Here is a 20668-nt window from a genome sequence, read left to right on the forward strand (position 1 = left end):
ATTTGTCCTCTGTTTTAAAATGAAAATTTTTTTTAAAACGCAAAAAATTGATTGTAATTTGCTTAGTTAAGCCTGTAACCAGTTCGTGCGTACGTATTTTCCTGTACTCTTGGTTTCTTTAGAATTTGAATAGATAATAATTACTAAATAGCTTTAAATAAAAAATAAAAAATACATTTTTATATTTTCTCCTCTGTTGGATTTATTATTTATGTACTATTAACTAACTAGTTCATTTTTCTCTAGTTATAATTTACTAAGATAAAAAAAGGAAATTTTAACGTGTTTTTTGATTACCAAGTTAGTCTAGGCTTAGGGTCGAAACCCCTTGGCTTCTCAGACGGAATATTAAAATGAGACAGACGTAGCCCCCAATTTGTGATCTCTAACAATCAATTCAATTTCTCATAGTTTTCATTTTGGTTTTCATTTTTGTTGACCCTTGTGTTACACACCTTTAAACTAATTTAAGTTTTTTTAACGGACTATCACTGGTGACTTCGCCAACTTTAACCAGATATACTATCAAGTATCAGGAAGGGTCGACCATTTTCCGCTACAGTATAATCTTTCATGTCTTTCAGGAACCTGTTGATGTACTAACCCGCAGCGCTCAGGTGAAGAATATGGGCGATCAAACGGTGAGTATCCGATGGAAGCTCGACCTCTCCATTTGATTGTGACAGGAAGGACGAAAAACCATTTTAACTTGCTTAGGCGTCGGTTTACATTCGGTGCCCTGTACGTATTCAAATACAACTTTGAAAGCGTCACAATATGGATGCAAACCATAAGCAAGGGTGAGCGCATTCTTTGGTGTATCTATGTTTATTCTTTCGAGTCCAACAATTGAGGGGTTAAACATTTTAAATATTTGAAATGCAACTTGCTTTGACTCTGGCAGCTTCGATGCTTCGCCAGGATATATTCTCTTAAAGCTCTCATACGATGTGATTTTCCAATAACGTGATCAGAATCGACGAATACCGACGATTTACATGGTTTATGTGTTCACTCAACCGATGCTTTGAAACGCATAAAAAACTTATCGATGAGATTCGCAGCTATAGCGGTTTTTGGGTCGTAATAGAACGCCTAATAGCACAATTCCTATCCCACTCTGACAATACATTCTCTAAACTAAATCCTGCTTGACGGAGCATCGGAGCTACCTGAGTCGAAGCGAGTCGTATTTCAAATATTGAAGATGTTTAATCCTTTATTGGATTCGAAGGGTTAAGCATAGATACACCATAGAGTGCGCTCTTTATGAGCCTGCTGCTTCTGTAGCTCGGTTTGAGGAACATGAAAAGTTGGTGGATGAGATCAATTTTTCGTTCCTGGGTTTCGCTCCTTGAGCTCCAAGTGTTATTGGCTTGACGGTTTAGAGTTTATTTCACTTGTGCTGCTGCTCTTGGTTAGGCTTTTACTTTTCTTTTGGATCCTGAGATTGATGAATATGACAATAAGGCGGGTCAGATTGCTGCGACTCATATCACTGTTATACCGCCTACTTTACAATCTCAAAATTCATTCGGTTTCTGCCTGTGTGCTGATGGATGTTAGCGCATATTGCGCGACGGATCAACGGTTTCTTGCAATGTCGCTAGGGTTCGTATGATTTTGGCTGTACTGTTGGTGCTCTGGTCTATTTGGCTCAGTTTGCGGAGGTAAAGTTGGTCCAGGCGTTGAACTTTTGACACAATCCCTTGGACATTGTTCTAGCGTCACGTTCCCTTAGTGAAATTGCTGCTCTGTTGCGACTCACTATTGGTTGTTCTTCGTCTGTTTGGGACCGTGTTGTGAATGCGTAGACGTTCGAATCTGGTCATTTCCTTGACCTAAGTACGATATGTGCTACTGTACACTCGGCAAGCTTGATTACTCGGCTAGCTTGATTGAAACGGTCCCTGAATACCCCGCTGTTTTTAATAACTTGCCGGATTCTGCTATGGTTGTAAATGGCTCTGATTTCTATTCGCGCGTGTGTTTTCGATATGGCAAGGTCATATTTGGCGTAATTTTGAGTACGTTTTCTTGGGAGCTCGACCTTAAGTACTAAGACCGAGTTTTCTAAGGCTGAGTACCGTAAAATGAATCTTCTTCTTCAGCAGCGCTTTAGTACAATGGACCGCGTTTTCTGGTGTTTCTCTTTCTGCTCCTTCGTGGACGTTTTCTGTTAATGTTGTTTTGCTTCAATTTTGGCACCACTGATCACATCGTTCTGCAATCAATCGTATTTATTTTTCTAAGTTTGATGTTTTTTTTATTGGCTAATTGGAATTCGTGGGGTTGTTAAGGTTATGAGTTTTGTTTGTATTTGTCTTGCTCTGGTCGGTCGTCAATTTACGGCCTTTAACGGCATTTATTTTTTTACAACTTTTAAAGATCTGGTTCCACTCACCCGGGCTATTTTTGTACTGGTAAATTCGCTTCAAATTGCTGGGTCAAAACTATTTGTGAATGATTTAGTGCTGCGACTTTTGACAATTCAATGTTCGGGTTTTATTATGTATTATATAAGTTTATATTAAGTGCTTACGCCGCGTAATGTCAATTATTTGACCGGGTAACATTTAAAGTTAATGCTTTTAACTTAGAGAGTGCGCTTTGTTTATTATTTTGACGGTAAATTCGCGTTATTGTGAAGAACCGTGGGTAAGGGTCGTGATGAAGATCCTTCAGAATAGTCGTTGTAATAAGTAATATTGCTACACTGAGTTACGAGTCCGATTAAGTCCACCTGAGTTACCGGAATACAAGCTACTATATATATATGCTTCACATCTATCCCATACCCTTGCATCTACATCCATCCTGTAACAATCCTCTGCCGTAGTTTACCCTGCTACCAAAGGTTACCCGGTGTTGGGGTTCTTTGCGCGTCACAGTGATTCTTCGTTTGTGTTTGTTTCTTTGTTGTATCTTGATTCTGTATTTTTGTATTTTTGTATTTTGGTTTTGCTTTGTATTATTTAACTTTCTTAGTGACGTGACTGCGATGAAATCTCTTTAATTGGAATGGTTTCATTTCAAATGGACACCGTTTCTTTTTTTTTTCTCTTAAACTTGCGGCAAAAATTTTCGGTTTCTCTCATCTTACGAACATCCTTTTCGTGGTCTTGTGGTTTCGAAAGTCAACACTTGAAGTTGGAATTTCTCTAATTTAGGCATGGTTTTCTATATACTGTATATACCACAATGGCTTTTTTGTGGTTAGATGTGTTTATTTCTAATTTTTGCAAAGGATTGTGTGCATGAATCTGATGTACGGTTTCTGTGAAGGATGGACCAATGACGGACATTTATCAATGGGATCACAACAGCGCACTATAACATCTCGCGCTTTGTGTGAATCTCTCACTTGATTCACCTTGGCATGATTCGTTAAAGCGGCTTTTTGAATTTTTCTTTTCAACCTCACCACGAAGATGTGCATAATCTCTCGGCGGCTACTGCGCGTCCTATCTGTGCATAGAAATTTTTCTATTTTTTTTTAGCAGGAATAGAATATTATTAATGTATGCTATATAAGCAAAAAAAAAACCAAGTTTACCATTGTTTCTACTATTCGGAAACCGAGCTCTCAGCGGAGTTCCAGAAATTTGACAACATTCTGGTGTCGAGTGGGACGCGATAACGCAAAGCGATTGATTGTTGATATTTATTTAATGACCCAAATATCTTCCAACGAACTATTAATTAAACCCCTGCACATACAGACAAATGCTATAGCCATTGTCAAAACCTAGTCTTATAAAAGGAAACATTTTTCTTCTTTTTTTAGTAGTTTTATTTATAAGGAATGTCTTACAATTAAATCATTTGGCCAAAAAAAAAAAAAAAAAAAGACAAAGAAATAGATAAAAGAAGAAATCAACAGCAAGAGTCCACAGGCCGGCCGCATTCCATCCTTGTTTGATCCGACCGAATTTTCCGAAAGCTAAGAACCAAGACTTGCCAGACTAATTTAATTAAATCAAAGTTCGCCAATTAGTTAGAAACTCGACTGCCTTTAACAGTCCCGCCGAAGTGTTCGCGAAACTTGTTTCCAGTTCCCCACAAGCTAGCTACAAAGCTTAATCTCATTGGCAATGTACATGCGCTGATGATTGTATTCTCCGAAACGGTCACTCACAAAGATGTGCGCTGAAATAGTTATATGTAATCTGTATACTGTAAAAATATATGTTTTACTAAGTCCTGCAATAACCTGGGCTAAAAGGAAAGCCTGCACTATCTCTGTCTTTCAAAAACACTTCCAACCCCGCTGCGAATGCAACTATTCCGCGTGCAAATCCTGGTTCTCAATCTCGCTTTGGACTGCGAGCGTTATCCGTTGCGGATACATGACTGAGTCATGGGCGTCAATAGCGCCGGGTTTACAACAATCAACCAGATGGATAATGAAGTCCTATACTTCTGGTCTACAAACACTCATCCATTGCGCGCCTGATCAAAACAAAAGTCCATTGAGTTTTCATTTTTCAATATACCTAATCAATATAAATTCACGTTGGATTTAATTAACATCGATGATGGCTTCATTATTGTGATTCCTTATTTTAAATACACATGAAACTATTTCAATTATGGTGATAATAGCTTCATGTGTATTACCGAAAAACGGTAACTTTACTAGGCTCAAAAAAATAAAATAAAATAAAAAAACATAAAAAATTATCTCTGGTTTAGAAATTCAACTTTACCATTATAAAAATATTTTTTTAAATACATATTTTGAACTGTTATCGAAATTGATGTGATACTGGAATTTCAGGAATTCCTAAAAATATATTGCTTCAGATAGGATGACATTTACCGCCTGCATTTCTGTTAAAATACTAACAGGAACGTAATGTGCTTTGAGCAATTATGAGTTGTCGATTTCACATAAAAATAATATAGGACAACTATATGAATGTATATGTATGTGGTAGCATTGTTTAGTAACTGTGATCCATGCCTAATTATGCAACCATTGTTATATTTCTTGCCCGTGTAAATCTAATTGTACGATTCTATCTTCTATTTGAGGTGCGATCCCTTGGTGTGAGCCATTGGAAAAATTAATTGGCTTTCCGTTCTGCCAAACTTCCAATACCTTGCGTTCTAACGACAAGTCCTTTTCTTGTTCTGCTTCATTCTGGTCTGCCTGAGATAAGTCAACCATATGAAGGCCATCTGACACCAGTCTCTTTAATTTCTGTCTCCAAGTGTTTGATTCGGTTCCGGTAAATGTTTCATGTGATGTTTGACTAGAATCGAGTTTTTCAGGAGCGGATGAGGAAGTGCCGTTATGCCATTTCTGAAATAATTTAATAGATTGAAACCACATTCGAAGCATCTGTGGCAGTATTATCCCTTGCTCACTATCCACAATCACGCGATCTAACGGGACCATCAAGCACTGGAAACCGTCGTTACCGTCTACCATGTACTGAAAAGTTGCACAAGTGTATTGCTTTTCTGAATTGATTGGCTCACCATTTACCTCAGCTGAAATTATTCTAGGAGATGCATCAAGACAAAATTTGTATCGAATTCCAGAAACTTGGAGAAATCGTCCTTCGAGAGCTGGCAGTTTTGATACGCCAGTCTCTAAAGCTTCTAATACTTCTTTTCCCGACAATGAAACCACGACACATGGATCTTCAAAAGGAAAAGCAAGGACCAAATCTTTCATTCGAATAGGACCAGCAGGATATACAAGATCGGATCTAAAACTTCCACCAGCGAGAAGCGAGATGTCAGTATCATACCAATATCTCATAACATCAGCAATAAAACTTGCAAAATTGCTTTCTGACGACCGCATTGTCTCAAATGTTGAATCAAGCGGTACAGCGGTCCAGCCAATAATCATGTCTAATTTTTTATTCATGTAGCCAGATATTGAATCAACCAATTTCAGCGTGCGCTCATCTTCCGGTATGGATTTAGTGGCGTCGCAACGAATAATGTCCCACTTCCATTTCCCTGAATCACTGTCTTTAAAGCCTTCTATGTAACTCAAAGTTCTAAAATCAGTCCCACTCGTTAAGATATCGGTACCATTTGCAATCTTATGAGAGTAAAAATGATCGTGGCCTCCAAGAATAAGATCAAAAGTCCCGGGAGGAAGACGCTCTGCAAGTTTTATGTCATTAGGTTCCCGTTGATGAGTGATGGCTATCACCAGATCACAGTTTAATTCATTTCGTAGCTTTGGCACTAATTTCAGAGATGTCTTGACGACAGAACGATACTCGTAGTGTGGAGGTAGATATCTTATCGACAATACCCATTCCCTGTTGAAACTTTAGCATGCTAACTAAGAAAGAGTTAAACGGTAATCACCTTTCGATAAGTCCTACGAAACCTATCCTTACTCCAGATACCTCGTGAATGTAATACTCCAAACCTTGGGCGATCGGTTTGCCATCAATGAATAAATTTGAGACTAGCCACGGAAACTTGCATTTGTTTTTTAGCTCAATAAGCTGATCTATACCAAAGTCAAAATCTAAAAATGATTTAGTATAAACCATGATACGTTGTCGTGATTCAAAGAAACTAGAGAATACCATGATTGCCATATACCGCCACATCGATTGCCAGATGATCCTGGCTCATTATGTCAACCATATGCAAGCCATGAGTCACGCTTGATTCCATCGAGGGACTAAATGCGTCTCCAGAAAACACGGTAACCAAATCGGGTGAACCGGTGTACTTCTCACCGTTGCGATATTTTTGGAGTAGCGAGACAAATCGGGCAGCACCGCCAGGAATCGGAGCATCCTGAAACTGAGGAGCAATATGATAAACGTCGTTAAAATGAGCAAGTCGTACGTCTGGGTTCTTCTTTCCCATTTTACTATCCCGTTCACAGAAAGGGATAACTAACTGATCGATCATACATGTATAGGCAGTAAAAAAGGCAACCTCCGGGGTTTGCAGCGCCGCACACCGCGTGGGTGATGAGATGGCTCGTCAGGCATCACGTTTGCACGTTTGCCAGCAATAAATATTACAATCTATCATCTTTTTCTTTTTGTTTTATAATTTTAAAAACTGAATGTGCTTGTTATGCATTAACTGCGCTATGTGATACTTCTTCAAAAGCCTGAGGCGAATGCCTGAGGCAACCGCGAGGGCAAACTTTGAGATAAAATCATATTGAAAAATTATCTGATGTTGCCTTAAGGTATAAAATATTTATCGATTAATTATACATTCTTGCAAAAAAATAAAGATGCAGCAATTGTGAAAACCCGAAACCCCGGTCCTAGAACAATATATACATATGCACGTGCTCATCTAAGATAATTCTCCTTCCATGACCAATACTCTAACATCCGGCTTTGTGCGTAAGAAGAATAATCAAAGTCTATCGTTGAAATAATCGCTTGAATCGTCGACCATATTCCCCAGTAAAACCCGGGCATTCCCCACCATGTCGCTATTTCGTTCATGAGCTCATCTACATCATTCTCTGAAATGGTTTGCAACCCGTTCTTTCCGGACTGGCCTCGATCAAAAGTTAAACTTGCTTGCAAGTACTGACGCCCCCATTCTCGCATAACAGGACCTCCTGCCTCTGGAATTAATGAGACCTCACAGTCAAATCCTTGCCATTCCATAAAGTGATTTGCCAAATCAAATGCACGAGGCGTCGGCAAGGCATATTCATAGTCGATAAATGTGACAGTTGGTGGAATTGCATTTTCACGATTTGGTTGCCAGTCCTTTGGAACAATTACATTCCCTGAAAGTAAGTCACAATGAGCAACCACAGTTGGCCCTCCTTTGTTTTGAATCTCATTCTTAACCCATTCTAGCTCTTTAGACAACACCTCTTTTGTCTCTATCTGCGCTGATGTTTCCGCAGGTAAATTGCCTATCCATTTTGCGCAAAGTTGCCAAATATCATCCACAAATTCGCCATCTTTCCCATCTGACTCTTCCAGCATCAGCTTTCGTATCTCTGATGCATCTAAGACCGTGTGCCATTGTGCCAGCATTGAAGCTACGCTATTTATTAATATTGGGTTGCCAAGTTCACGATAATCAACCGCTCGACCCTGCACATATCCGTACACCAGCCCATTCTTAAACCTCGCATAAAGAGCAGGCGCAAGGCCATTTGTATGCAAATGAACATGTGTACAAAATTCACCTAGCAAGTTAATTAATTTATGCAAAAAAAACTGAAAAATAAAAAACCCACTCACGATTACGGTCAATAATTGTTCCAGTACCGCGACCATAGGCTCTTACTAACACTGTTTCTTGTTGCAGACTGCCCTTCTTATACGTTGCTTGCAGTAACTAGGCGCTCATTAGTCGCAGCTTTCGGTTGTATAAGTACACAAATCTTACACAATTAGTTATGCCTCCTTTCAATGATAACACGTCAATCCTGTCAACACTCCACGAAGGAAACACCTCTTTTAAAAGCTTTTTGACCGAAATCTCCTGTGTTTTAGCGTCTTGCAATGGCACCACGCATTCCGGAACTATTTTCGGCCCTGTCATAATTGTTTATCGATCAATACAAGTCTCTGAAATTAATTCCATGAACTGAAAATCGCTCTCTAATTTTCTCTGTCGTTGACTTCGTGCCGAGCACTTCTCAACGCTCTCTATTTGCATTCGCTACAGCATCGCCATAATGGCATTGCTTGTGCGGCGCGGGGTAGGGGTATGTTTGAATAACACATGAAACTGCTCACGCGGCCCATCACGTGACTTTTTTTTCATGGAAGATCAATTATCGAAAGGCAATCTCAATTTTATAGAAAAATATCTGGCTACTCGTGAGATGGATGGAGTCTTGCTGGAGGAGGTAGGGTATCGACATCCTGCGACAATGTTTCTATCTTGAAAATTATTATAATAATGTATACTAAAAATTTACGTAAAAAACGTCACGTGAATGTCACTACCAGCGTTTTCGTTTAGTGCATTAAGCGACGTTTTTTCATGTGCATTGGGGGCGAATTTAACTGATCTATCGTACACAACATCTTCATTAACAATGTCAATTCCTCCAGAAGCGCTGCAAAAGGTAGGCAAGATCTGATTAAGAGCGTGCAGAGCGATCGATGACGTAGTCCAATCTTAACGAGACTGCGAATCAACTCGTTGCTCTTGCGATTGTAACACTCACTATGAATATGTATACTTACAGTTTTTGCGGGTCACAGGTTCTACAAGAGATTGAGCTGCGAGTTATGCAGTCTCAAATGGAATTGAGCTCTGTGCAACAGCAGATTAGTCAGAAACAGAGAGACATCAGGATGACTGATCTGACCATAAAGGAACTTAAAGACATTTCAAGCGACGTGGGCGTTTGGGAAGGAGTTGGCAAAATGTATAGTTGTTTTGTTGTTTATTAATTTTTTATATTAACTCACGCCAAAATGTTGGTTTCTAGGTTTCTTAACGTACCAATAACATCACATGTCGATAAGTTACTAAAGGAGAGAAAGGAAGGAGAAGATCAAATAACAGCATTGTCCAAGAAACTGCATTATCTTGAAACAACTTACAAAAATGCAAAGCAAAGTATAGATGAAATTGTGGGAAACAGCAGGTCATAAATTATATATATCAAAAATTGAATTGGAAATATTTTCATCAAATGCATTAATAATGGTATATTCTTCTCCAAATCACTTATCATTTTTCTTGTCTGTTAAACAGATACAAGATCTCATCCTTAGTAAGAGCGGTTGTGCTCAATTTACCTTGTCCTCCCATAACATTACGCGCCAATTCGCGTTTTTGTTCTTGCAATTTCAAAATACGTTCCTCGACAGTTTTTTCTACTGTGACTTCATAGACGTCGACGTCTCGAGTTTGTCCAATTCGATGAACACGGTCAATTGCTTGCTCAGATATCATTGGATTCCACCATGGATCAACGAGTACAACCCTCGACGCACTAGTCAAATTTAGTCCCAATGCACCACACTTCAATGAGCAAAGAAGAACTGAAACCTTAGGATCCTTCTGAAGCCGCTCAAGTGATTCCACTCGTTCTTTTGGATTCATAGACCCATCGTACCGTGCAAATATAATCTTTTCTTTCTTTAAGAATGGCTCAATAAGATCAAGCATCGTAGTGAACTGACTGAAAACAATAGTTTTGCGATCTTTTTCTTCGTTTAAAATAAATAGTAACTTCTGTATTTTTGCAGAGGGCTGTTCCGACTGAATTCCTTGCACCACAAAACTACAAACGCATCCTTGACAGTATTGAGCACCTTGCCTGGCCTGCTCAAACGTCAATTCCAATTGACAAATAGCACATTCCCGACTATCGACGGTCATTTCATCTAGTAAATTAGTGAGAGCATCTATGTCATCACTACCATACTTTGTAGATGTCTTCTTGGTTGGTGAGGGTAAAATGACTGCATCTTTGTCCGCAACGACCTTTCCTTTGACTATGGATGTGTGATTACAAGCTTGACGTAATCTTAAAAGCAACAAAAGTACACTCATATACTTGTGTCCTCCAAGGCCAATTAAGTCCTCCATTTTATTTGCCATTTTGTGCTCTAACTGGTCGTAGAACACTCTTTCGCCTTGGGATAGCCTAACTGTTATTTTGTGAACAGTTCTTTTTGGCAGCTTCATACCATTCGCAACAAGAACGTCCTTTGTTCTTCGAAGCATTACCTGCTGAAGGACAACTTGCAACCTTTCCATTGCTAATTTTCCCCGCCCAGCACTAATAGGTTGGCTGATTTTTTCTCGCCAAAAACTAGAGTCCGACAATGGCTCAATCTTTAAAAATTTAAACAGTGAATGCAATTCATCAATCTTATTTTGTAATGGAGTTCCCGTTAATGCCCATCGATTACGACCATGAAGATGGCAACATGCCATCGATGACTTTGCCGATTTGTTCTTAATGGTGTGAGCCTCGTCCAGAATAATCCTCCACCAATCAAGACTAAGCAAAGGCCCATTGCTATCATTCTCAGAGCTGACTATTTGATATGTAGATATAACTACATCGTATTTCTTTAAATCCTTTTCTGATTTTGTTCGTTGTGGTCCATGATGGACTAGAACAGAAAGCGACGGCGCTTTCGTTTTAATCTCATCAGCCCACTGATTAATTAAAGCCAATGGCGCAACAACAAGAGTTGATTTACATGAATTTAAAGACTTTTCAGGCTCTTTGCTCATTCGGTGAGATAATATCAATGCAATCGATTGCACGGTCTTCCCCAAGCCCATCTAAATCAATTAGCTAATGTTGCTATATAAATCGAACCAACTCACATCATCGCAAAGTAAACCTCCTTTGTTTAGAATATCATCATTTTCTCGTTTCTGTAAAAACTTTACTCCTTCAATTTGATGGTTAAGTAACTTTACTGTCAAACCGTCAATGGTGGCATCAGCTGCTGAATACGTTTGTCCGGATGACGAATTATTTTCATTCACTGGTGCACAAAGTATTCCTTTTAAAGATTCTGCAACTTCGGCGGACGATATGTGTTGATAGTCTACACAGAGTTAGTAAGGCCTCGCAATGAAATATTTACAACTCACCTCGCTCTGTAAAGTTTTTACTCCTAGGGCCATCTGGAATATTCGGTATGTCTAATATACCATTTTCAGTCTTTTGCAGCCTGAACTTAATGGGAGATAGTGAAATGTATTCTGATTTGGGCTTCGGATCCCATGTAGGCCTTTTCAAAACTGTCGGCGTACTGCCCATCATCAATTTTTTCTCTGAAATTACACGAACAGGTGAATCGGGTACTACAACCGGTTTCAAAACTTGGCGCTCCAGAAAATATTCTCCCTTTTCACCAAATGCATATTTTCTGGGGTTAGTGCTAGGTGGTCGATGTTGCTGGCGCTTGGTCAAATCAGTCAATCCCAAACCTTTCCAGCCTGCAGAACCCGGAGACATAGGTTCCAAAAAATCTTCAAATATTGCGCTGCCTTGTACACCAGATCTTGCAGAGTTAAGGTTAGAAATTGGCTTATAAGGTCCAGAATTTGCGGTAGATGACGCCGGCTTCGGAGGCTTCCTTAAACCAGCTGAGGCTAAAGGATTCCGAAGTTGGCTAGATTGTCCAAAGCTCGGCCTATCATTAGAGGCATACAGCTGTGCCTTAAATTTTGCAGTAGGATCAGACAAATCCATGACGGAAGCTTGCAAAAGGGAAAGAGATGTTTGATTTATAACCAATATGTACTGTTTTGGTCGATCGAGCCCCGGCTCAGTAAACTTACAGTGTTGCTACGACAACCAGCCGACCCTAATCCACCGCATAACATAACTTTACATTTAGATCACCACTCCCCGAGCTATATCCACCTATCCAACTTGTAAGAGGTAGCATTATTTTTGGATTTTGAATCATTTTTGCGATGAAGGCGAAGCGACCGAGCTTGAATTTGAGTATTTGACACTTCGCAATGCAGTTCGACATCTCGCGAACACGCTTCAGCAGTAATCCGACTCTGACAACGGCCGAAGAGAAGGCAATTTTTCAGTATATAGTGCAGCTTGATTTCCGAGAATTTTTATCTCGGAGGTATGACGTGCAACTTATGGTTGATCTTCTGATGGTTAAACGCGGTGCACGACAAGTCGGGAAGAACTGGGCCGACTGCTTTATTGCTTGACAACCAGCGCACCGCACTCGTGTCTCCCGCGCATATGACTATCAAAGGACTTTACAAGGATCTTAACACATTGAGTGCGTGGTTCCGGCTTGTCATCAATATGTGCGCAAAGTACGACACCGTCGACAGCAATTTTTATAACTTTAACAATAGCGGGCTTTACGATGGGTCAAATTCAGGGAAGGATGGTCATTACGCGTTCGGAACGAACTGGCAAGCCAGAAGCTATACAGCCCGGCAATTGAGAGTGGGCGACAGAAATTTGCACCATTACAGCGGATGTCCATGCGGCGCTGCCTTTTCTTTGCGTTGCGGGCCGTTACCTGGCCGCCTAGTATTCCAGTGGCCACATTCCAGCCACCTTGATCATCAAAATGACCCAAAACGGCTGGAATTACCATGCTACGAGTCTTCAATGGCTCAAAAACTTCGACCAGCATACACGAACTCGTCAAAAAGGTCGTTTGAGTGTGCTGGTACTTGACGGCTACGAGCCTAATTTAACGAATCTGTAAGGAAAACGACCCTCTTCCACTTTGTCTACCGGCCCATTCCTCACATCTAATCCAGCCTCTCGATGCCAGTATTTTTAGCACGTTGAAAAGGGCCTACGGCAAATCTCGTTTGTTATTCGAGCCAACTACTTGAATGGGTCCAACTTAAAACGAGGTATCAAAAGATAAGATAGACATGATATACAACAGTGCCAAGTAAAAACACACTTTGTAAGGACTGCAAAATCAAAATCGCAATACTGTTCGGCATTGTCGTCGTCTTGGAGTGTAACTTCAAACGACCTATAGCGGCGGAAAATTCTTCAAGCAGCCGAGAATGCTAACGCATTGTAAGTTTTTCCTGTATTGGCAGAACTATCAACGTTCAAAAGAAGCTGCTACCTATCTCAACCGCTCAATCCATCCTTCCATGTCGAACACCTTCTTGCTTTGCTTTGCATTAAGCAACTTAAGAGTAAGACGCTTCTCAACCATTCCCCCGAATCAGATGCTTTCTTCTATTTATTCCATATATCCTCGGGGAATTTGAAGGTTCCCACTCACAAAGTCCAATCAAATGACTCCGAATGAGCTGTCAATGTTGCGTTCATCATACTAATAAACCATTTACCCCTCCGGCAGTCATTTATTTTAATGCAACTATATATAATTATGTAATAACTTTATCCATTGTGACTAACTTAAAGATTACTTGTGTAAAATATAATATAAAGAACTAAAGTTCAAAAAATCACGTTTTAGGCCCTCAATCGAGAGAAATATCAAAATTTGATGTTATTTTTCAGAAACCTAGAAACCCAAATATTCGAATTAATTACATAAATAAGCTTGTGCTAACTATTTAATTAACTAACTAACTAATTATTATTTCAATTTCATTACATAAACCAGCTTACATAAATTAAAGACGCCTTTGTTTAAACAATTATACTGCCAATCACAAATATAAAAACAATTACGTTAATTCTCACTTAAATAAATGACTTAGTTAAGATTAACGCTGACCGTCTTGATCTGAGTGTAGTTCCGGATGGCTTCTTTTCCAAGTTCGCGGCCAATACCAGACTCTCCGTATCCACCAAAAGGAAGAGACCAATGAAGCGCATTGTACGAGTTTATCCAAACCGTACCAGCACGAAGTCTGTTGGAAACTTCAAGAGCAACGTTTAAAGACTTGGTATGAATGCCAGAAGCAAGACCGTAGTTGCTGTTGTTGCCCAATCGAACAACTTCATCAATATCTTTAAACTTAGCAATAGCGCAAACCGGTCCAAAAATTTCCTCTTGCATGATTCTCATGTCAGGAGTAACATTTGAAAAAATAGTAGGTTTAATAAACCAGCCTTCACTGCCGTGCCGTTCTCCACCAGTCTCAACAACAGCACCTTCGTTCTTTCCAATTTCAACATAGTTTAAGATGCGATTGTACTGAGCCTCAGAAACTTGAGCACCCTGAAAAGTAGCATCGTCGAATGGATTGCCAACAATATTAGCTTCAGCTCGTCGCTTGAACTCAGCGACAACCTTATCATAGATACCTTCCTGGACGTACACTCGGGAACCAGCGCAGCAAGTCTGTCCACCATTATAAAAAATACCAAAGTTAATCCATTCAATAGCTTTCTCAATATCGGCATCATCAAAAACGATATTAGGAGATTTTCCACCAAGCTCAAGTGTAACCTTTTTTAAATTGGATTCAGCGGAAGCCTTTAAGATCTGACGACCAACCAGAGTGGAACCGGTGAAAGCAATCTTGTGAATTTTAGCGTGGTGTGAAATGGCGTTACCAGCAATTTTGCCAAAACCCGAGACAATGTTGATAACACCTGGAGGGAAGCCAGCTTCCTTGACAAGTTTAGCGGCATAGAGACCACCAAGTGGCGTCTGCTCAGCAGTTTTAAGAACAACAGTGTTACCTGCGGCAATTGCAGGTCCGATCTTCCATGCCCACATAAGTAGAGGAAAGTTCCAAGGGATAATCTGGCCACAAACACCGATCGGTTCTTGTTTGGTATATGCAAACCGTTCCTTATCCGTCTCGATAACCTTTCCATGGATCTTGTCGGCCCAGCCACCGTAGTATCTGAGACAACCAATGCTGGCCTGGATATCGCCCTTGGCAAGTTGAATAGCCTTTCCGTTATCGAAAGATTCAATAGACGAAAGAATAAGATGATTTTCTTCAAAGAGATCAGCAAGTCTGGTCAACAAACGGCCTCGCTCAGCGGACGAAATCTTGGACCAGGGACCATCGTAAAAGGCAGCTTCGGCAGCATCAACAGCGATATCGATGTCGGCCTCAGTAGCTTCGTGTACCTGACCTACAACCTTGGCGGTACTAAGTCAATTAGTCAGCATGTGAGACCAAAATGGTAGTCATGGTGTTCAAATACATACGCAGGATCGTGGACATCAAACACCTTACCCTCCTTTCCAGGAACGAACTCGTTGTTAATAAACAGACCTAGAGGCTGCTCGTACTCCACACCATTTGGAAGCTTGAAAGTCTGAAAAAGAGAAAGAGACATTGTTTAGAAAAATACAAACCAGAGAAGCTGATGAAGTGACAAGAATTAGAGTCCGATTGGAAAGGGCGTGGGCTGGTGGTAATATATATTAATTTTATCGAGTTTGGGGTCTTCTCCGTCCACCCGCACCCGTTGCGGGGAATGACGCAGTTGACGCAGGGGCATTTCGGTAGAAAGGCAGAAAGCCCACCGGGTTCGGCATAAGCGTCGAGCCGCAGTCCCGTTTGCGTAACCCCGCTTCGGGGAAACACTCAGTGGGGTTTATAAATCAGCGCAAGCAATCGTCACGTGCAGAGTCGGATGACCGGATTCAGCTCATCGCCGACGAGCTTATCGCCGATTGTCCTGCGATGGGAATACGACCGTGGACCGGCGACGGCGGAAAGGATTGGGCGCTGGGGTACCTCGAAGACGTTCAGATGCTGACCGGAACAGCTGCAATGGTGACGACGATGACTCCGATGTAGACGTTTTGTCAGGCAGTAAAAATTTCATTACTCCTGCACGGGAATTCGAGTTGGACCGAGTGGTGCTGCTTGGCCCGCAAAGCTCTTGAGCTGTCGTTAAGTCAATAAGCTCGCGCGGAGGATCCGAAACCAGAATTGGCGCGGAGATCAATAGCCCGTTAGATGCCTTTGTGCTGCCCTTACGTGCCAGGCAAGATAGGTTTTCGGGCTTGATGGTGGTGGCCCTTTCGGTCAGGGTCGGCCGTCTTCTGGGCGGCGCAATTTGGACTGCGATTTTGTTGTCCTGTGCCACAATCGGACTTATACCCTTGGCTGCAGATTCAAACTGTAATTCCTTTAACTTATTGCTCGCTTGAAGAGAATGCATCTGGTTTGAAAACGGAGTCGTCGACGGCGCTGGTTGACTCTGGGTCTTTGCCGTCCTTTCTTGAGGTGATTCTACTTTAAATAGCTGAATGCTCAGGTCGGGTCGACGTCGTCTGTTTGATCCCGAAGACTGCGTTGACAAAGCCGATTGGCTGGTCGCTGTTGACAATGGTCTATGCCTAGCTGGTGAAATCTGCGTCTGTGGTAGTAAACTTTGATCTGCGCTGTTTTTATTATTGTGTGCTTGAGCAGCCGTCCGATCATTCGTAGACAATATATATTCTAACCCGTTACGGCTAACGATCCGATGTCAGCTATGCCCCCAATGTTTTAAAAAATTTTAAATTATTTTGTTTTTTTGATTTTTTTTTCTTATTATTTCGCTTACCATCTTATCGCTATTTGACTATGGCCGCGCGAAATAGCTTGTGCTTCCCATTCTCGAAGTATGTCGTCCATTTTTAGTCCGAACACTAAAGACAACACAGTTGCTTCCCTATTTAAAAAAAAAAACCTTAGTCAGCTGATTTTTTAATCACCGGATTGTCTCTCTTTTTCCTAATAAAACAGTTATTCTGTTTTTTGGACTCACATAAAATAGGCATTTGTTCGGTAAATCTCTCGAGCCTCATTAACTAATCCGCATGCTACCATCATGCCAGCAGCTAAGTGCATCGCTTCAACGTCATCACCATAACCATCTTTGTTCTTCAATAGTGCCAAATCCTTAAATATCCGGATCAAATCCTGGCTCTCGTTACGATGATCATTCTTAAGCTGACAGGCTGCAGTTAAGTGAATCGCATATACTAACCAAGTTATCGATACCGTCATGTTCTTCATGCTTATATAATTCTCTAATTCATAAAGAATTGTCTCTAGTCGTCGAGCTGGTTTTATTGTTGTATCCGGAAGCCATAGGTTTAAAATCATTTTTGTAAATAGTGCAGTTTGCTCATGCAAACGACTAATTTCCCACTTAATAATGTTTCGAGCATCAAATGAAACCGACTCTGATTTCCATCCAAACAAAATATCTGCAATCGTTGTGGATGTCTGCTGATTGATTCCCGAAACCATTAAATCCCCTAAATTCATAAACAAGCAATCGGGAAGAATTGGATCTGGAAGACTGTTTGTAGATTGCTGTTGAGCAGGTGCGCTACACAGGTCTAGCGGAATAGCCGTTCGGGGGCCAATGTTTTCTGGCAAATAATCAATAGTTAATTCTGGACCGGCTTCCTCTTTTAGCGCGCCTTGAATAAATTCAGGCTCAGCAAATGTCCATAGAGGTGACGTGGCCCGTATTGCTGTTGGCGGAAGCCCAGCTGATCTATAACCATGGGTATCGTTATTGATTTGATAGATGTCCATAATTCGTTTTGTTTCTGCCAGATCATCATTCTCAATATCTAAAAAATCTCTTGATATGTCATCATGAGATTCCTCTTCATAGTCTAGTGATCTACTCAAATAATATGACAAAATTTCCGTTGACTGCCGTTGTAAGAAAACAGGACCTTCATCTGAGAGCAACGTAGGGCTAAAGCTGTTCATTGGAGTGCTATATTGAAATAATACTTTTGCTCTACTAATTTCATTGCAGTGTATAAGATCGTACACATACACTTCTAAATTGTCATACAAAATCCATGCCAAACCATTTTCTCGTAATAAGTCAACTGCCAGCATAGAGGCACCTTTAGGGGCATTAATCAGTTCATAAACACCGTTGTTTTTCCTAACATCGTAGACAACTAAGGAGCTATATGTAGTATTGTCAGTAACATACAAAAGGCTAAATCGCAACAATTCAAATCATACTTTTGAGTATACTGCACCACACGGCCATTTTTGCTCCATTTCAAAAAATTCAAAACATCTTCTTTTTGTGTACTACTCTCTTGTACTAATTTTTTATGACCAAGTCTGCGTATCAAGTTAACTGACTTTCCAAGATTGATGCACCATAGTTGAATAGGTTCGTTTTCGTTTGTGCTGTGAAGCATTGCAAGCATAAGAGCTTCGGGTGAATCTGACGTAGGATGAAATGCCATAGCTGTAACCGCACGGCCCGCAAGGTCTGGTAGCGTATGTAGGACTTCGTATTGACCCGTGTCTATAGAGAAGCGGCATATGAATGTTCGACCGGAAGAGAGTGCAAGAGCAAAAACATCAAAAGTATGAGGTGATGCAGACACTGCAGCCACAGAAGTTCCATCAGGCGTATTAAATATGACAACTTCTTTGTCCGTTGAATTTGAATCAGGCTCTGATATTGCAATTAAAGCCACCCGACCAGAGTTGAGACCTAAATGCATTGAGTGTTAGGACTGAGAAGACAACACCAAATCAACATGCCTACCAAAAAATAAAAGCTCTCCAGTGTTGTTCCAGCAACATCTGCTTAATTTTGAAGACTCTAAAGAAACAATTGTGTGTGGTTGTATACACAATAAGTCATCAGGTTGGCTGCCAGAAACATACTTCCAAACAGATACGGCGCACTCGGGCGTAAATTGAACGCAGGCAAAAGAAGACGGACTCTTTGGACGAGGAAGAACGCTAGACAATGCATCAAATGCAGCAGGTTGTCTAAGCGGCGCAAGAGTATTAGGAGATAGAAAGTGAAGCGTGTTTTCGTCGCGAAGTAGAAGAGCTCCGGCCGGAAGAACGTGAAGCGCACCTAAAGACATGAATTGGGCTGATCTGCTCGGTTCCGGCGGACTCAAATATTAATGCTAATATATCACTCAAAACCCGTCTGTCTGAACATATAAATCAACGTTCACCGTATCGTCGTCGCATGTTTAACTTACATGTATAGGCCAAGTGCGAACACATAGGGGCCGCTGCATTATTTCCCAAATAAGATACTTCATTTGCGACAACGCTTCATGCGCCACATACTTTCGTCCGCTTTAAGAATCTCCTTTATTATCCCGCATTGTTTGCGGAGCATACATATTATATAATGCGCATACTAACCAATTATTAACCAACTATGTATTATAACGCATCGTCAAGAAATTACGTAGACGCTCCGTAGATACGTTTATATTATCACAATTTACTATCAAGACTAGTTCATCATGGACGACAAAAATATCATGGGCTCAGGTATCTCCTTTATAGACAGCATTTTGGATTTTTTTGTGCCAGCTTTTTTCATTGGTATTACGGTGTACGAATTTATCGTTTTATATCCGAAGCTTGCCGAACCTCAGGAATCAGTTTCCAAGGATGTTTTGATTGACGACGGGAAATCTTTATCTTCTATTTCAAGTTTTCTATCTCAAAGGTACAACGTGTTTTTGTCTCAGTTCGCAGAACTGCAATTCTATCGGTTCAGGCCAACCCAGGGAAGAATTGCGAAGAGGAATCCTTATTTACTTGATCCTAATCCTAAAGCAGTAGCTCACATGAACAAGACAAACATTGTGGTTGCTATATTTACGGCGTTTATTGGTGGTTTTTGTTTGATTCTATCTTGCAAGATATTTAGACTAGTCGGCAGCATTAACTCTCCTGACCGTACTGTCGCTAAAATTTTGGGATTTATCGTACTTGCTTTCGCAGGCATGTTGTTTGCCGTGGTCTGGTCAACGATACGTCACATGAAAAAGGAGAGACAAAGGTCAACAGATTTAGATATCTTTATATACTTTAATCGTCCACAGAGCACAAAGTGGAAAGTTGAATCGGAGATCAATTTATTCGATAATGCCACTCGTAAGTCTTTCCCGGTGACTAGATTTGCACGGCAATTTGTTGTCTTGCTAGTGGTGGGTGCCCTTCTAGGATTTGATGGGTTTTTATTTGCCGCTGAATTTTATTATTCCCTGGTTTCAGTTAGGCCACAGTCTTCGTCCGGATGGGACAACTTTTGGAAAGTTACTTCAAATTTCTCTCGGGGTATTTTTTACACTGTATGCGCGGTTCTTCTATTGCGCAAAGCCCTGCAAGTGCGTCGTACTAGGTCAAATCCAAAATCGGTTGAGATTGAAATTGCGAATAATTTTCCTGGTGAGAAAGAAAACATCGAGTTTCTCAAAGATGTAGATGGGAAGCAGATCAAGACAAATGAAGAATTTATTTTAAAACTTTTTGTTGAAAATTTCTTATCTCTTGGGCCTGCTGTCGG

At 40.6% G+C, this 20668-nt stretch overlaps 7 protein-coding genes across 7 annotated transcripts; 2 read left to right on the forward strand and 5 right to left on the reverse strand.

The window, feature by feature from the left end:
* Positions 1-4984: 4984 nt before the first annotated feature.
* Positions 4985-6855, reverse strand: V1514DRAFT_343742 (Metallo-dependent phosphatase-like protein; the record flags this gene model as incomplete). Its single annotated transcript, XM_066929159.1, has 3 exons — positions 4985-6290; positions 6340-6505; positions 6567-6855. The coding sequence occupies 3 exons, from the start codon at positions 6853-6855 to the stop codon at positions 4985-4987; spliced, it is 1761 nt and encodes a 586-aa protein (XP_066782384.1).
* Positions 6856-7021: 166 nt separating this feature from the next.
* On the reverse strand, positions 7022-8609 carry V1514DRAFT_353296 (kinase-like domain-containing protein). Its single transcript, XM_066929531.1, has 3 exons — positions 8365-8609; positions 8217-8313; positions 7022-8161 (listed from the first exon to the last, which is right to left on the reverse strand). The coding sequence occupies exons 1-3, from the start codon at positions 8518-8520 to the stop codon at positions 7299-7301; spliced, it is 1116 nt and encodes a 371-aa protein (XP_066782385.1). The 5' UTR covers positions 8521-8609; the 3' UTR covers positions 7022-7298.
* A 191-nt stretch (positions 8610-8800) lies between these two features.
* V1514DRAFT_123324 (Prefoldin) lies at positions 8801-9627 on the forward strand. Its single transcript, XM_066924424.1, has 4 exons — positions 8801-8830; positions 8934-9052; positions 9192-9358; positions 9422-9627. Exons 2-4 carry the CDS (start codon positions 9023-9025, stop codon positions 9585-9587), a joined length of 363 nt encoding a protein of 120 aa, XP_066782386.1. The 5' UTR covers positions 8801-8830; positions 8934-9022; the 3' UTR covers positions 9588-9627.
* V1514DRAFT_333851 (SNF2 family N-terminal domain-containing protein) lies at positions 9553-12200 on the reverse strand. The gene is made up of 3 exons (XM_066928118.1): positions 11557-12200; positions 11284-11510; positions 9553-11238 (listed from the first exon to the last, which is right to left on the reverse strand). The coding sequence occupies exons 1-3, from the start codon at positions 12158-12160 to the stop codon at positions 9667-9669; spliced, it is 2403 nt and encodes an 800-aa protein (XP_066782387.1). The 5' UTR covers positions 12161-12200; the 3' UTR covers positions 9553-9666.
* A 1724-nt stretch (positions 12201-13924) lies between these two features.
* On the reverse strand, positions 13925-15856 carry V1514DRAFT_123385 (aldehyde dehydrogenase domain-containing protein). Its single transcript, XM_066924425.1, has 2 exons — positions 15561-15856; positions 13925-15501 (listed from the first exon to the last, which is right to left on the reverse strand). The coding sequence occupies exons 1-2, from the start codon at positions 15689-15691 to the stop codon at positions 14145-14147; spliced, it is 1488 nt and encodes a 495-aa protein (XP_066782388.1). The 5' UTR covers positions 15692-15856; the 3' UTR covers positions 13925-14144.
* Positions 15857-16665: 809 nt separating this feature from the next.
* Positions 16666-19371, reverse strand: V1514DRAFT_123469 (uncharacterized protein). Its single transcript, XM_066924426.1, has 6 exons — positions 19344-19371; positions 18890-19233; positions 18349-18835; positions 17117-18289; positions 16913-17020; positions 16666-16806 (listed from the first exon to the last, which is right to left on the reverse strand). Coding segments are annotated over exons 2-6 (2100 nt in total). The 5' UTR covers positions 19221-19233; positions 19344-19371; the 3' UTR covers positions 16666-16805.
* Positions 19372-19448: 77 nt separating this feature from the next.
* Positions 19449-20668, forward strand: V1514DRAFT_123506 (uncharacterized protein; the record flags this gene model as incomplete). The annotated part of the gene is made up of 1 exon (XM_066924427.1): positions 19449-20668. A coding segment is annotated over exon 1 (1052 nt), but the record flags the coding sequence as incomplete, so codon positions are not given.

The sequence above is a fragment of the Lipomyces japonicus genome, assembly GCF_038497905.1.
Source record: "Lipomyces japonicus strain CBS 7319 unplaced genomic scaffold V1514scaffold_30, whole genome shotgun sequence".
NCBI lineage: Eukaryota > Fungi > Ascomycota > Lipomycetes > Lipomycetales > Lipomycetaceae > Lipomyces > Lipomyces japonicus.